This window comes from Cucurbita pepo, chromosome LG01, assembly GCF_002806865.2.
Source record: "Cucurbita pepo subsp. pepo cultivar mu-cu-16 chromosome LG01, ASM280686v2, whole genome shotgun sequence".
NCBI classification, from domain to species: Eukaryota; Viridiplantae; Streptophyta; class Magnoliopsida; order Cucurbitales; family Cucurbitaceae; genus Cucurbita; species Cucurbita pepo.
The window spans coordinates 5,436,896-5,453,739 of NC_036638.1; the positions used below are offsets into that span (position 1 = coordinate 5,436,896).

Here is a 16,844-nt window from a genome sequence, read left to right on the forward strand (position 1 = left end):
AAAGGAGGTTCTACTTTTTTAGCTTAGCTTTTTCACTTTTATAAAGGAACTTAGACTTGTATAATTTCTTCAACCAAAGCCAAGTTGTTTGGTAATTTGATGGGACCTTCCATAACATCTTTATTTTTGCATCTTTCTTATTCATAGGTTAGTGGACACAAATGTTATTCTTTTCATTTTTTTTGTTTACCATATGGTTTGTCTTATGATAATGTGTATCCAATCTTAGAAAATACCCGGTTGTTTCTCTAAGTTTAGATCAAAGTAGTTAATGCGATCGATATTTGAAATAATATTTCGTTCACGATTCTTAAACCTCTTGACTAACTATGAAAACGATCCAGCTATTAGACATATCTCATTTAATTCTTATTCAATTATTTGTCAATGTGTCTCGTAGTTAGCCAACTACACAAATGGTTAGGTTCATGAATTCTCCCATATGCTGACTTTTTGACCTCTTTCTAAAAGTAAGACTGTTACGATAAATCATTTAAATATATTTTATCCTAAAATTTGCTATAGACTTAAATATTCGTAAACTTTGTAATTATTATAAATAAATATTTTTTATTAAAAAAATAAAAAATAGTCCAAGAATTATTAACTTATTTCTTATTTTTTCCAAAAGTAGTGTCCTTTTTGGTAATTTAATAATTCTAAAATCATTTTATAAAAATAAACATTAATAATTTAAAATAACATTGAAAATTTGGATTGTTGAAGAGGCTTTAATGATAGCCCGAAATTAGGTCCCTTAAAATTCATAACATATGAAATAATGGGATTTCGACATAACATAAAAAAAAAATTAAAAATTAAAAATTAAAAATTTTAAAATAATAATAATAATAATAATAATAAAATAAATAAATGGCTGGCTGGGACCAGAAGCGTGCGTTTTGTCCCATAGGTTTGACTCGCAGTCTTTCCCTCTAAATTTCTCCGTTAATATTTTGTTTAAAAAATACGTTTAAAATTTTTAAATAATTTAAAAAATAGGTTTTAACTTAAAAATATATTCATGAAAAACTCTTCTAAAATAATTTTAATTATTTTAAAAAATATTACATATTTTTTAAAAAAAAATAGTACATGAATTGAATTTATAATATTAAAATAATAGCAGAGCAAGTGGTAGAAGAAATTAAATAGCAATAATGAAGAAGGGTTTTATTTTTAGGACCATACATGAACGCTGCACAATCAATTCTTCTTTTCTAACCTTTTTTCTATCACTATTCATCCCTTTTCAACGCACACGATAACCATTCTTTTCGTTCATCTCGATCCAAACTGCTCCAACTCGACTTCCATTTGTTTAGGGTACCCTACAATTTGATATGATTTGGCCTTTAATTCTGATGTCTCAGTCCTTTGCTACTTTCCCACATGACCCAATATGGGCAGAGCCACACCACACGAGAGCCAACCCAATAATTGTGGCCTTTCCCTTTCATTGCAATAATACCTTCCAACAACCCATTCTCTTTCCCATTTAACCATTACACTGTACCATGTACGGATCGGGTTACATGCATCATACATCTTCATTAGATACGAGTCGTTCTTCAACCTTTTTTTTTTTTACTTTCGATCAGTTGGCAATCTCAGAAGCAGCTAGCTAAGCTGTAGCACTATCTTTCTGTGAAGTTGAGCTGTTGCTTTATGCCAATTATTGTGGTGGTAAAACTTGTTGAGTGAAGTAACTGGAAGCAAGCTAAAATCGAGCTCGATTGTTCAAAACCTAACATTAGGAATCATGGGATGTGGTAGTCATGTATTAGAAGTTTAATAGACCGCATATTATAACACGATTTATTAACCGTTGAGTTTCTAAACTCAAGGTCAAAAGCGTAAATTACCCTTACCCGCTCAAACCTTAAAAAAAAACTCATTACCTAAATTTAAACAAACTTTAGGAATGAAATAGACAATATTAATTGTGCATGGGAAGGATTTGAACCCATGACCCCATGACCCAAATGTATAGAACCTCACATAAATTAGCCCAATGATTTCAAGGCCCATTTTCTTTTTAATATAAATCTATATTAACCCATTAATTACATTATTATTTTAAATTATTTATTATATTTTTGAAACCATTAAGAAAAATATTATCCATATGTACGGAGAACACCAATAATATGTCTACTGTAATCGAGCGAAAGTGTGGAGAAAATTTGAGCTCATATTTTTTCGGATAACTTTTTCGATTTATCGTTGGTTTTTCTTCACATGTATTAATTAATCTTGTCGAAAAGAAATTGAGAGAGAAGATACATGCAAAAGGATTAAGTCTCGATCAGTTCAACTTGACCTATTTATGTTTGGTTGGGTTGATTTTGCTTAATTCAACCCGACCTATCTATCTCAATTAGTTATAACTAAGCCCAATAATTTAACTAATTTGATAGGGTTATAACTCATTGCACACTTCGGGAAAAAGATTAAGATCGAGAAAATAAAAAGTTATGATATGATATTAATTATTATCACAGGGGCTCAACAAAGATTAATCTCAATCCTAGCACATGATGAACCCTACAACAAACAATCTCATCAAACCTCCTTCACATTCACCACCACACTCCCTCCATTACTCACCTCCTTCTTCACCTCCTCCTCCTCCTCCTCCTCTTTCACGTCCTTCTTCTTCGTCTCCGTCCCTGCCTCCTCCTCAATTTCGAACGCGTCGACCGGGTAAGCCCGGGACAGCCCAGCCGGGATCTGGAAGGTAATATTCCCGGTGGGCGGGTCGTCAACATAGATCTCGGACAAAGTGAGCCAAATCAAAACCTCCTTGGCCTTAACACCAGTCAAATTCTTGACCCTATTCTTCTCCACATTGGCAGTGACCTCTTTGGCATAGGTGACTTGCTTCCCAATCTTGTGGAACTTGTGGGTTATGGCCTTCTTTTGCTTCATCCAAACGAACCCACTCTCCTTGACGTACCCACACTCTATTATGTCCTTCAATGGCAAAAGCCCATTGGGAAGCCCCACCTCTTTCAGTAGAAGCCTTGTCTTCTCCTGTGACACCTTGTCGCCATAGTACACCTCGTCGGCCTTGCCTTTCACCTCTTCTGTGATTACACTCATACTTCACTACTTCCTCCTCCTTTTTGGTGTTGGAATACTGGTGGGTACCCCTTATTAATATAGCTTTCTTTCTTTTCTATTTGGGATTCTATTTTCACCAAATTACCAATTATGCCCTTCACTCTCTTTAAATTCTACCCCATCATTTATGACCCGAGTCATCCTTTTCGGTTTTTTTCTTTCCGGCTCTCCTCATTTTAAAACGCGTCTGCTACAGACAGGTTTCCATACACTTATAACAAAAGTTTTGTTCTCCTCTCTAACTGACGTGGGATCTCACAATTCACCTTCCCTTCAGAGCCCGTGTCCTCGTTCGCGCTCGTTCCCCTCTCCAATCGTTACATATGGGTTCGAACTCTTGAAAATATGGGGGACCTTCCAACTTTTAATATAGCTCATGTCACGCCCATAAGCTTTTATATCCAATAATAACTCTTATAAATGAAACATCCACCAACTGTTCAACGTAACCAAATTTTTTTATATAAATAAAAAATACTCTGATACCATGTTAGATAAACACAACTCTCCACAATAGTCTCACACTAATTAAGATAGATAATTTTCTAAATTAGCCAACGTTCGACTTTCATGAAACAACAACTTCAACATATTTACTTGAATAAATAGCAAAAAAAAAAAAATATATAATCCTCGTCCTTGTTTAGTTTTGTACATAACGGGATAGAGAATACAATCTCTATTTCCTGTTTAAACGGGAATTTTTTGCTCTATTCAAGACGTGTCTACACAGAGCTGAGCTCTACAAATTAAACGGAATTTATTAAAACCATTATATTATTCATTACACAGGTAAGGTAATGAAAGGGGGTAGAAGAAGGGAATTAAATATGGAAGTTGCAACAACCTTATGCATTTATAATAGCAGTAAATGGGTGTAATATTAGGAAGGCTAAAACCAATGCTACAAGAGATGGATTGAATGGCAAGGCACAGTCCTCAGCTCAGCTGCCCAACTGTTCCACCCATCTGGTTGTCTGGGGTTTGCACTTATATCCCTCTGCAACTGGTCGGCCCACCCGTCTCGATTAAATTTATATTCTCGACTAAAAGATCACATACGTAAAATACAAGTGAACGATCTTAAATCAGTTCTGGCTTCTTACATACATTCTATCATCATATTCGATATTAATTGTGTACTTAATTCCAATGAAACTTAATGGGTATCCATACACAGCCCCATACTCCATAAATGATATGTTAATGTATGTTTAATTTAAGTCGGGATAATGTCCTACATAAATTTCAAAATTATACTATAAATTATAAAAATCTATAAAAAAAAAACCATAATTTTAGATAATATATGATATTAGAATTAATATTCGTCGTTGGTCTATCACACACCATAAAATTTTGTATGTAAAAAGAATCATTTTATGTAGTTAGGTCTCGAGAAAATATTGTGTATTCAAAGAATTTGGATATGATATATGTTTCTCCACTGTAATCATGAACAAGCTTCTCGAATAATTGTCTTATCGTATTCACTAGGGTAACTATAACGATCCATATCAGTGATTCGACACTTGATGGTTCCAACATTCTTATATGACATGATTACGTTACATACTTCTTACTTTTAAGAGTGAAAATATTCCCATAGACTAACGTAAGTTATTTCAGCATGTATCAGTCACATGCATTCTATAAATATTTGTAGGAGATTACCAATATAAAATTGTTCAAAGCAAACAACATTTAATCATGAAGTTCCTGTGATTCAGTAAAGGAAGGTGTACATTGTTAGTATAGACAGTGATTTTCAATTCTTGTAATACCTTATTTCGAGTATTTTAAAAATAGTCGAGAAGATTTCACGAGTTTCTTAATAATTTTTAAATTTTTCTTAAATGTCAAAAGTACAGAAAGAAAAAAAAAAAAATACTCTTATCTTCAAAACTAATATTAAAAAGTTAATGTACCGTAAATAAACGATTTAAAAAATATTTTAAAAATACATTTTACTGACAGTCTAACTTGAAAAAAAAAAAAAAAAAATTAAGGATTGAAATCACTCAAATAGTCGATTAAGAGAGCAAAACAGATTTTTAAAATTAAGAGGTTTAAGATTTTAAAATTTTGAATTAGAGNCACCAGTCATCGGACATCATAACCAACGTAGCTATCCTTTCCAAACCCTACCACCCACTGTACGCCGCCCCGCCGCACGCCGTTCCTGCCCGATAGTTTCTAAACCCTCGAGTTTGCAGCAGCTTAGAGCTTAAAAGGGTTGTTGGGGTTTTTTATTTAGGGGTTTCAATCTCAGGGGCAAGATGAAGCAGGTAGTGGGGATGGTGGTCTCAAATAAAATGCAGAAATCGGTGGTCGTTGCAGTGGACAGATTGTTTTATCACAAGCTCTATAATCGCTACGTTAAGCGCACTTCTAAGTTCATGGCTCATGACGAGAACAACCAGTGCAATATTGGTGACAGGGTGAGAATTCAGTCCCATTTCTACTCCCCAATTAATTTTTTCTTTTTCATTCCAATTTAATCAACCATGTTTTCGACTCGATTTTGAGTTTCAGTTACAATATCGTGTAATTTGCTTGACTACACTGTAATACTGGATGAAATGGCTAATATTCTCCGTATATTGAAGAATCTCGCATGTTTTCGCGAATGTTCTTTGTGTTTGGAGAGTTTGTTCGTTCAATTTGCAAATGCATAATGTTCATTTATATTAATCTTGTCGCGTTTTTATTTCTCTGGAACATGAACCGAGGGTACTTTAATATTTGAACGTTTATAATTTCTAATCCACTGATGAAACAAATTGAATTTTATAATATCAGGTTAAACTAGACCCTTCTAGGCCGTTGAGCAAGCATAAACGTTGGGTGGTTGCTGAAATTTTGAGGAAAGCACGAATTTACCAACCACCATCACAAGAGAACCAGGTTGTTTCAGACAAAGGCAAAGTTTCAGCTCCTTCAACTACCTAAGGTTTGATTGAGACATTTGTTCTTTGTTTTATAGAAAGCCAAACTTGTATTTTAGGGGTTTCAATCTCAGGGGCAAGATGAAGCAGGTAGTGGGGATGGTGGTCTCAAATAAAATGCAGAAATCGGTGGTCGTTGCAGTGGACAGATTGTTTTATCACAAGCTCTATAATCGCTACGTTAAGCGCACTTCTAAGTTCATGGCTCATGACGAGAACAACCAGTGCAATATTGGTGACAGGGTGAGAATTCAGTCCCATTTCTACTCCCCAATTAATTTTTTCTTTTTCATTCCAATTTAATCAACCATGTTTTCGACTCGATTTTGAGTTTCAGTTACAATATCGTGTAATTTGCTTGACTACACTGTAATACTGGATGAAATGGCTAATATTCTCCGTATATTGAAGAATCTCGCATGTTTTCGCGAATGTTCTTTGTGTTTGGAGAGTTTGTTCGTTCAATTTGCAAATGCATAATGTTCATTTATATTAATCTTGTCGCGTTTTTATTTCTCTGGAACATGAACCGAGGGTACTTTAATATTTGAACGTTTATAATTTCTAATCCACTGATGAAACAAATTGAATTTTATAATATCAGGTTAAACTAGACCCTTCTAGGCCGTTGAGCAAGCATAAACGTTGGGTGGTTGCTGAAATTTTGAGGAAAGCACGAATTTACCAACCACCATCACAAGAGAACCAGGTTGTTTCAGACAAAGGCAAAGTTTCAGCTCCTTCAACTACCTAAGGTTTGATTGAGACATTTGTTCTTTGTTTTATAGAAAGCCAAACTTGTATTTTCTTTTTCTCTTTTTAATTTTTGGATTGTCTTATGAAATCATAATCACTTGAATACCTGATGACTATTTGTATGATATTGTTGTTTAAACATTGTTTTGCCTCTATTTAGAGCACATTGCAGTTGATTACAAGAATACATCTTTAATGTTCTGTAAACAATATTTGATAATTAGCATCTTTCTTGGTGGCATGATAGGTCCATGACTAGTTCTTGCTAATGTAATGACAACATTGTGCGCATCCAGCTAAGAAGATTTAGTAATAAAACTAAAATGAATTATTTTGGTAGTCTTGAAACTAATGTACTTAGGGTGGTGGCTTTCGTGCTGCATTGACACATGTAATGTTTTACCTTGAATTGTTTTGTGGGAACTCAAGATGCCCTTCCCATGGTATTGTGATCATTTGTTTGGCGTTTGATGATTAGAGCCTTGTATTTTATTTGCTTCATTAGGCTTCATTTAGGCATTTGTTTCATTTAAACGTTTGTTGTATCTTTTAATTTGGGGAAATTTGTATCCCCCCTCCCCGATAAAAAGGGAACATAACGATAGTAGTTATTGGAAGGTCCTTTCATAATAATTGATTTTATGTTCATTCTGCCCTCCAATTACTTGTTAATGTTTTGAATTATTCACCTTTTATCCAGATAATGCATTGCTTAGAATTCAGGGTTTTGATCAACCAGATAGCTGTCTTTAAAATACTTGTTGGTGATTGTTCAAATTTTTTATTTGAAGTTTGAGCTATAGGATGCTTGTCTTCCGAAAGTCCTATGTTGTTCCTAGCTATTGTGGTTGGAATAAGGTCAAAAACAATCTCTTTCACTTGTCATTTTAGAATTACTTGGAACCTTCAAAACCAACATGCATCAGGTAGCCATACACCTAAGATTTAAAATCATACAAGTTTGCTTGTCAACCAAATGTAGTGGGGTCAAATGGTTCGGACAGAAAACCGTCAATACCATGCTGGATTCTTTTGGAGGTTTAAATGGTATGATTGCATTAGCATGGTAAACTACACAGTGAGAGGGCTGAATCATGTGAATAAAATCAAAGTTAAAAGGAAAATTTAGTGGCTTTCTTTCAGTGAAAATAGAGTTTTCAAAGGTGCTGGTCCCAGCAACACTGTCCTTTTCTCCTCAGAGAGTTACATGGCTATTATGGAAACATGTCAGTGGATATTTGTTGATAGATGCTCCGTAATGTTAAACGAGTTTAATATACTATGCAAACCTTATATTTTCAATTAAAGGCGGAGAGGAAAGTTTCTTGGTCGTCCGAGGTTTCCTCAAAATAAGAAAAGGGAAATGGTTGATTTTATGAAGTCAAATCAATAGACTTTTCAACTTTTGACCACATTTCTTTGAAGGAGGAGATAAACACCTGTAGCACCTTGGATTCTTGAAAGTTGGAAGGTGCAAAGCAAACATTTTTCCGAAGGAGCTATAAAGGTACTACTGTTTAATGAAGATTTAAATCTGAAGTACAAGTAGACATTTGAGAGATAGAGCTCACTGTGGTTTGGTTAGACACTTTATATAGTAATCCAATCCTAATTTTGTTGTTGTCCAAGAAATAAAATTCAGAGAAGTTAATAGAAAATTAGTTGAATCTTCATGGAGTTCCAAGATCATTGCAAATGACTACTTTCAATGCATTGGGTCTATCGGGGCTTTTTTATTTTATTGAACAACCCTTATTTATGTTTTGATAGGTTTTCATGATTGTAACTGGGTCTTGGGAGTAATCTCAATGTGGTAAGATGATCGAGAGAATAATCTCAAGTAGTAATAGATTTACTTCCAGCATGAAGAATTCTATCTCTTTTTGACCCTCTAGAAAAGGAGGCCTTTTACATGGTCAAACATGAGAGAAAGCTCGTCTTTCTTGTTTGGTCAAATTCTTTCTCCTATGCTTTTCTGTACGAGTTTCTAAATTTTCATATGAGTGGGGTTGAATAGGAGCACATCTGACTATTATCCAATTTTCCTTGAAGTTGGTAATTTGGATGGGTGAACTCCCTTTCGTTTTGATTATGTTCAGTAGGTTCATGCTGAGTTCCTTCGTGTATGCAAAACATGGTGGAACCGTTTACTAGATATTAGGTTATTTGGGCCATTCTTCTATCTTAAAACTGAAAGATCTAAAGGGAAAAATTAGAATGTGAAAAAAGAGTTTTGGAAATGTTAATAGTATTGCTACTCTGGATGCCTTAGATGAGGAAAGAAACTTATCTCAAAATGAAAGTAGCTCTACAACATTAATGAAAACAAATTGCTGAGATTATCCTCAAAGAGGATATGTTAGGAAGATCAAAGTGCCAACCAAAATGGTGAAAGAAGGGTGAGGAAAACTGTTACTTCTTTCACACTATAACTCCGCTATAAAGAAAAAAGAGTTTCGTTTTGGAAATTCATTTGGAGGATGGCAGATGTCAGGTCATTGCTTAGCAAGTAGAAGGGAAATCAAATTTGCATCCTCTTCATCTTTATTTCCAAAGGGTCATAATTTAGTCCAATTATTTCTCCATTGGATATTGATTGGCTGTATATCCTATTGATAAGTTTTCGGGATGTTAACGACCAATGAGTTTTGTTTGTAAGGAATGGAGATTGGTGAAACTTAAATGAGCTCCATCTTATTGTCGTCAATGATTTTGGTTTGAACAAGGGAGAACTTCAATGAGCGTATCCCATTAATGATTTTGGTTTGAGTAAGAAGTGGAAATTACTGAATATGATTTTTTTTTTTTTTTTTTTTTTTTTTTTTTTTTTTTTTTTTTTTTTTTTTTTNTTTTCTTTAATTCCAAAAAATTTAGTGACAAATGTTTGAGTTCAAGCCAATTAAGCCTTGCCTCCCATTTGCAGAAACTTTTCCTAATATGCTTTTTTTGTTATCTTCCGGCTACTTTGTGTAGAGATCTGAGCTGAATATCCATAAAAGATGCCCCCAAACGTATCTTGACATCAAGTGTTGCTTCTTGTTTAAGAATTATGTGGAAGGGAAGATTAGGATCATATGTTCTCGGGGTGCCCTTTGTTTCTATTTGGGAAGGTTTTGTGATAGTTTCAACTAATGGATTGTAGTCCCTACAAGATCTTGGATGATTCCTAACTTCTATTAACACAAATATCTTTGTAGTAATTACCAATTTGAACATAGTTAGAGGCTTGAATCTCCACCCTTCATTTTTGTTGAACTTTTTATTTTTATTTATTTATTTTGCAGTAATAGGTCTGAACAGAAAATATTAGGTGCTTTGTTTTGAAGGTTTTCATGCTAGCTACCCTCTTGGGAGTTAGGTGGGATGAACTAGTAGATTCTTTAAAGATGAGTGATCCATGGATGATTCTGTAGTTAGCTATTGTTTTGCCTCTTCATGTGCCTTGTAACTTCCTTCAACAATCATTCAATTTTTTATGGTTCAACCTAATGGGACATTGCATGTATATAATTTCTTCACAACTCAGTTAAGTTGATTCCCTCTCCCTTCTATTGTTTTCTTTCATCAATGTGAACAACTGCTAATCTGTCTCACATTTATGTAAAGACTCTTACAAGAATATTTGTTTGCACAACAATTGAACAGGGGAAACTACTGCAAACCACATACGAGACCGAACCAGATAAAAAAAGAAAAAACGAAATTGATCGAAAAACCGAAGAACGAAAGCTCTGGAAATGAACTACTACTGTAATGTAAGCAGTATGTATGTTTCTGATGCTAAAGATTTGTAGTTACATTAGCATTACGTTATGTATTGATGTGTGAACCTATTTTTGTTCTCCCTATCAGGATTTATTTCCATAAGTTTCTTTTTGTGAGGTTGTTGAAAGTGCATAATAAAGTACTCAAAAAGGTTTCATCTAATTTAATACTTGGATTGTGTTGAAATTTTTACTTTGTATAGCTTTTTCTCATTTGAAGATTTGTTTAAAATATGCATTTTCACTTCAATACATTACATGATGATTGTTGTTATGTTTTAAAAAGGCATCTAATAATTGTTGTTATGTTTAAATCGATTTTAATCAATCAAATTTATTTCCCAATTGAGAAATAGTGTTTTAGAATACTTCCTCTTCACCACGAAGGTCGTTGTAGGTTGCACTATACTAAATAAAATTAGGTACGATAGTAACTATGATACTCGACCATTCGATATTCAATACACTATACTAAAACCGAATGATTAGACACAAAGAAGTGGAAGTGTGGTCATTGTTTTGGGTAAAAAATGGAAATGCGCCACCATAGCATGCTTTGCTTGTGGTTGAAGAATGTTTGGCGCTAAGGTAAGGCAGCCTCTCCACTTACCACTATGGTCACTACCACTTGGCCCCCAAAACCCAAATGCTTCTACACGTTAACTAAACACACCATATTTTGTGTACCCTCCAAATTTGCGTTGCAAACCCCGCCCACAATTCTTACCCCTCTTTTTACATAATATATCATCTACAACCCACATTATTATTTTTTTTTATTTTTTTTTATTTTTTTATTAATTAAAAGTTTTAAATTTGCTAAAAGAAAAGATCAAATAATGGATTAAAGTTTAAATAATAATTTGAAAATACTAAATCTTAACAAATGAATAAAATACTAAATTATTAAGGAATCAAAACAGTTTTTAACCTAAATTAAAATTTTAAAGAAAAATTAAAATTTTAGAGATTCCGAAAATTACGGGTTGTGGCATTCCTGTAAATCCGGTGATATAAATGGGCCTTTCTAGGAAGTCAACGCCCTATAAGTTTAATTTCTCCTCCTTGAGTCGGCTTTGTCGATTATATCTTACGGATCTCCGATCATTTTTTTTTTCTTCGTTCAGCTCATTTCGCTTGTTCTTCTTCTTCTTTCTTCATCTCAATCTCAATTTTCTTTGGACCCACTTAAAATCTCTTCTGATTTTCTGTTGAATTCCATTTCCCTATCACTATACAATCCCCCTACCCCTCAGCCATGGAGGACAAACACGTTGCTTTTGAATCCGTCCCTGTAAATGAAGATCTTGACGCCCCTATTTCTCACGCCCATGTTGACCATGGCTGGCAGAAGGTTACCTACGCCAAGCGTCAGAGGAAGACGGCCAAGCCCTCCGCCGATGCTGGTTCCGCCAAAATCGTGCCTAATGGTACCGTTTCCGTCCCCGGCGCGGACAACGTTTTTCGCTCGCTGGAGCAGAAATCGGAGGAGCGACGCCGCCGAATTGCTGAGGCGCAGAAGGCGGCTGCTGTTGACGACGATGAGGCTGTTCCGGTTAGATCGAAGATCAGGTCCGATGATGAGGATGGCGAGGACAGTGATGGAGTGGGTGTGGAGAACGGAAAGCCTAGCGAGGATGCCAAGAAGGTGAAGCAAAAGAAGCCGAAAAAGCCTAAGATTTCGGTGGCGGAGGCGGCTGCGAAGATTGATGTAAACGATCTGTTGGCGTTTTTGGCCGATGTGTCGGTAATGCGATATGATCTGCTCGACGATGCATTCTTTTGTTTTAAATTATCTAAATTGATCTGCTTGTTTTGAAAAGAATTTGATGTCGATCGAATACTATCGACTCTTCTCATCTTCTTCCATCTTAATGTTTGGTAATAGGGCTCGTACGAGACTCAGCAGGATATTCAGCTAATGAGGTTTGCGGATTATTTTGGTCGCGCATTCTCAGACGTGAGCGCTTCTCAATTTCCGTGGGTGAAAATGTTTAGGGAGTCTCCAGTAGCTAAGATTGTTGATGTGAGTTTTCTGATCTTTGATTTGTTATATTCCTCTGAAATTCGCCTTCAGTGGGTGAATTCTTAGATCTGCGTATCAACATTTCTGTTTGCTTCTGCTTAATACTTCAGATCCCTTGTGCTGGTGCAGAATAATCTTTCGGCAAAATGTTTTTGTATTATGTAGATGTACATTCTGTGTTTTAAACTGTTCATGGATTTGGTTGGATCAGAGGGTCAGTTTTGGGGGTGAACAAGAACTTTGAACCTTCTCTTTGTTTGCCATTGATTTTGGGTGACGTGAGTGTATTCTTCTAAATTAGCCATCGAAGTTGTCAGATTTTCTTGAGCAGTATTATGAGTTTTAGAAGATATTTGGTGCATTATAGGTTAAAGCAAAATAAAATCTAGTTTTTATAATTAGCTGCCTAGTTATCGAATTTTCCAATTGTGTGAGCTCCAGTACTTACATTCATTATCTTCATGAGCTCTGACTTAAAATGGATGGAGTTTTGTTTTTTTGTTAGTAAATGGTACACTTTACGACTTAATTGTTGCATCTACTCTTTTGCAGACCCCCCTCTCGCATATTTCTGAGGATGTCTATAAGGCGTCAGTTGATTGGCTTAATAAACGTTCTCTTGAGGCACTCAACTCTTTCGTTTTATGGTCTTTAGATAGCATCCTTGCTGACTTTGCGGCTCAACAAGCTAGTGCCAAAGGCTCTAAAAAGGGAGCACAAAATGCTTCGTCAAAATCCCAGGTATCAGTGGTTGCATCACTCTTTGTTTGTTTGAAGTTTATGTGCACTGGGAGGGATAATGATACATTGGTTTGTTCATATTGGGTGGCACAGTCCATGTGTACCACTGATATTGTGAGGTTCGAGTTGAACCTAACCCCCAATTTCTCCTTTTTTCAAAAGGTCTGACGTCAACAACCTTTGAGGGTTCCATTGGTTAAGATTAGGTGCTGGATCTAATAAATGGAGAAAAATGCGAAAAATCAAGAACGAATAAAATTTGTTGTTCCGTATTGAGAAAAGTGAAGTAAATTTAGGGAGGTACTGTTATTCTTTTTTGAGCATATGACATGCTGTTTCAAAACGCTGCAAAACAGAAAGAAAGAAGAAAAGATGATTCAGAAGATGTAAAGAAAGCTTAAAAAGTAATATTATAAAGCAACCTTGATTAACTCGACACTTATTAACTAGTTTTCAACCTTGTTTGTTTCTGGAAATTTGTAAAGCTAAACGAACTGCAGGGACTTCAAAGATGATCTAACAGAGGCTGAAAAGCCTAGGAAATCTGTTTCTTTGATGAAATTAGAGTGTTAATGCCATCTTTGGCAAGAAATGGAATCCCACATAGATTGTTACTATAATACCTAATAATAGTAGTAATAATCATTAACTCAACTGGTAAATAGGATAGCTTTACAATAAGCAAGCAATCCACTTTTTGTTTCAATAAGAGTGATGATCATGATATGCATCTCTATTATCCTTGTCTGACGTTCTTGATATATTGTTTTTTTGTTGACGTTTCCTCATTTTATCTTACTCATTTTCTATGACTTGTCCTTTCACGTTTATTATTCTGGAGTACATGTTTAACCTTCATAAATTTGTTCATCATTGCCTTTCTTGTTTTCACTAACAATAAGCTGCACAGATGCTTATGAGTTTCTATTTGCTTTTTCACTTAACTTCTCTTTCTCTCTGTGTATGGGTGGTGGGAGGGGGAGGGTGTGTTCACATATTTTCTGTATGATTCAAGAATTAATATATTATTGCATAGCAGGTTGCCATATTTGTAGTCCTAGCAATGGTATTACGAAGAAAACCTGAGATTTTCATTCACGTGTTGCCAACAATAAGGGAAAACTCAAAGTATCAAGGACAGGACAAGCTTCCAGTACTTGTCTGGATGATAGTTCAGGTGAATTGATATTAATGTCTTTTGTAATTCATTGGTGTTTAATTTCTTTTTTTATGATTCTTATACTGGATTTCCTTATTCCCATGCCAGGCTTGTCAAGCAGATCTTGCAATAGGGCTTTATGCATGGGCACATAACCTTTTGCCCATAGTTAGTGGTAGAAGTTGTAATCCCCAGTCTAGAGATTTAATTTTGCAGCTAGTGGAAAGGTGGGAATACGTGGACAATCACACAATACATCTATCTTCCCTTTAACTATTATATTTCATCCTCCACTCTCCCTCCCCTTCCAGTTTTGCTTTCCTGAACATGAAAGATCATTTTACTGCAGAATTTTGTCCTCTCCAAAAGCTCGTACTATTCTAGTAAATGGTGCAGTCAGGAAGGGGGAGAGATTGATTCCGCCTTCTTCATTTGAAACACTTCTACGTGTTACTTTCCCTGCCTCATCAGCTAGAGTGAAGGTCGGTATAGTCACGGGAAATGTTGCTGTTATCTAATATGCTGAAAACAATATGCAGATTTCTTTTTTGACATTGTACTATTTGCAGGCTACTGAAAGGTTTGAGGCCATCTATCCAACCTTGAAGGAGGTTGCACTTGCTGGCTCTCCTGGTAGTAAAGCCATGAAACAAGTTTCACAGCAGATATTTAGTTTTGCTGTCAAAGCAGCAGGAGAAAGTATGATACTGTAATTTAGTTTCTTTTTTTCTTTTTTAACCCTTTTTCATACCAAGGGAACTATTCTGTTGGTCATGAAACAGTAACTGAGAGAATATCCATTAATAGGTGTTTCAGCGCTATCTGGAGAAGCAACTAACGTTTTCATTTGGTGTTTGACGCAAAATGTTGATTGCTACAAGCAATGGGTGAGTTATTCTTGTTCTTTTCCCATACATTTAATCATTTTAATTCCAATATTCAACTGATCTGGGATATTTTTAAATTCATCCTCTAAAATATGCAATTGTATTTTGCAGGACAAGATTTATGAGGATAACCTAGAAGCTAGTGTTTCTGTTTTGAAAAAGCTTTCTGATGACTGGAAAAAGCTTTCTTTAAATCTAGCTCCTTTTGATGCTCTGAGAGAGACATTAAAAAGTTTCAGAATCAAGGTAGTTCCCTTATTCTTGTGCAAAACATAGCTTATATTCCGGAAGAATTGAACTAGTAGTAGTTGACCGTTCTTATTTTTCTTTTTTCCATGATATTCTTTGTGGATAGAATGAGAAGGCATTGGCTGATGAAGAAGAGGATGATCGCCAGTCAATATACAAGGAGGCAGATAAGTATGCTAAGGCATTACTGAACAGGGTTTCACGAGGCCATGGATGTCTCAAAAGTATGGCTCTTATCGTTATCGCTATAGGCGTTGGCGCTGCATTCATGTCCCCGAACATAGAGTCTTTGGATTGGGAGAAACTCACTGCTTTCATCCCACAACACTCTTTCTGAGCTGCTGCCCTTCCTGCATTGTCAGATAACGTTTCGTATTTCGATCTCTTCCCCCTCCGATGAAGCCGTCCTTGGGCAAGGACCACTTTCGAGTAAGGGAAGCCGAAAATCCCCTGGTAACAAAACTGCACCAACTAGTTAGTCCTTTTACATCCTTCTTGTAATCCTCTCGAGGATACAAAAGTAGTAGTTGTAGTAAGTTTTTTAAGTTAATGCTGCTGCTCAAAAAGGCTGAATAGCCATTTTAGCATCTTTTGATTTGATTTTTGACTGTCCTTTTTGTTTCTTCTTCGTCTTCTTCCTCCTTCGGTTGTTAGATTTGTTTTAAGTTATTTGCCTACTCTAACCTTCACAGACTCGGCAATAGATGATCAGAAAGGGAGTTGGATACAAATGTAATTTCGGAAGAAAGAATTTGTTTCATTTCTAAAATGCAATTTTCTAACTTTTAATTATGTTTTTAATCATATGTGATTCTATTGATTAGATTACAAGTTTTTATTTTCTATTTTGCTGCTGTTTTTCTTTTGAATTTAGTTAATAGGTTAAATTACAATAATAATTAACTGCAATTTATACATTTTTGATATAACATAGTTGCCTTTAGCTACCATTGATAGTAATTAACTGCAATTTATATCATTTTGATTCACAACATAATTACATTAACAACTGTTGATAATAATTATGTAAACTATATATCATTTTTGCTGGAGAAAAAAAATGTAATGATCCTAATTATGGGAAGAGTTTGATATTTCACAATACTCGTAAAAATGATTCGATAAATAAAAATAACGTAAACAATATTCGATACCAATAATATTTTCTGCCCAAAATATAATTCTAAT

General features: G+C 35.0%; 3 protein-coding genes across 5 annotated transcripts; 2 read left to right on the top strand and 1 right to left on the bottom strand.

The window, feature by feature from the left end:
* Positions 1 to 2,453: 2,453 nt before the first annotated feature.
* On the bottom strand, positions 2,454 to 3,127 carry LOC111808593. The gene has a single exon (XM_023694681.1). It carries the CDS (start codon positions 3,103 to 3,105, stop codon positions 2,566 to 2,568), a length of 540 nt encoding a protein of 179 aa, XP_023550449.1. The 5' UTR covers positions 3,106 to 3,127; the 3' UTR covers positions 2,454 to 2,565.
* Positions 3,128 to 5,223: 2,096 nt separating this feature from the next.
* On the top strand, positions 5,224 to 10,764 carry LOC111807726 (30S ribosomal protein S17-like). Of its 3 annotated transcripts, XM_023693581.1 has the most exons (4): positions 5,224 to 5,567; positions 5,929 to 6,079; positions 8,256 to 8,337; positions 10,476 to 10,764. In XM_023693581.1, exons 1-2 carry the CDS (start codon positions 5,406 to 5,408, stop codon positions 6,076 to 6,078), a joined length of 312 nt encoding a protein of 103 aa, XP_023549349.1. In that variant the 5' UTR covers positions 5,224 to 5,405; the 3' UTR covers position 6,079; positions 8,256 to 8,337; positions 10,476 to 10,764. The 3 variants fall into 3 exon arrangements, with proteins under 3 accessions (XP_023549349.1, XP_023549358.1, XP_023549366.1); XM_023693590.1 differs by lacking the exon at positions 8,256 to 8,337; XM_023693598.1 differs by lacking the exons at positions 5,224 to 5,567; positions 5,929 to 6,079; positions 8,256 to 8,337 and adding exons at positions 6,134 to 6,317; positions 6,679 to 6,829.
* Positions 10,765 to 11,687: 923 nt separating this feature from the next.
* Positions 11,688 to 16,445, top strand: LOC111796129. Its single transcript, XM_023678835.1, has 10 exons — positions 11,688 to 12,341; positions 12,483 to 12,620; positions 13,173 to 13,361; positions 14,401 to 14,538; positions 14,629 to 14,747; positions 14,870 to 15,002; positions 15,090 to 15,219; positions 15,328 to 15,407; positions 15,519 to 15,653; positions 15,763 to 16,445. The coding sequence occupies exons 1-10, from the start codon at positions 11,853 to 11,855 to the stop codon at positions 15,991 to 15,993; spliced, it is 1,782 nt and encodes a 593-aa protein (XP_023534603.1). The 5' UTR covers positions 11,688 to 11,852; the 3' UTR covers positions 15,994 to 16,445.
* Positions 16,446 to 16,844: the final 399 nt, after the last annotated feature.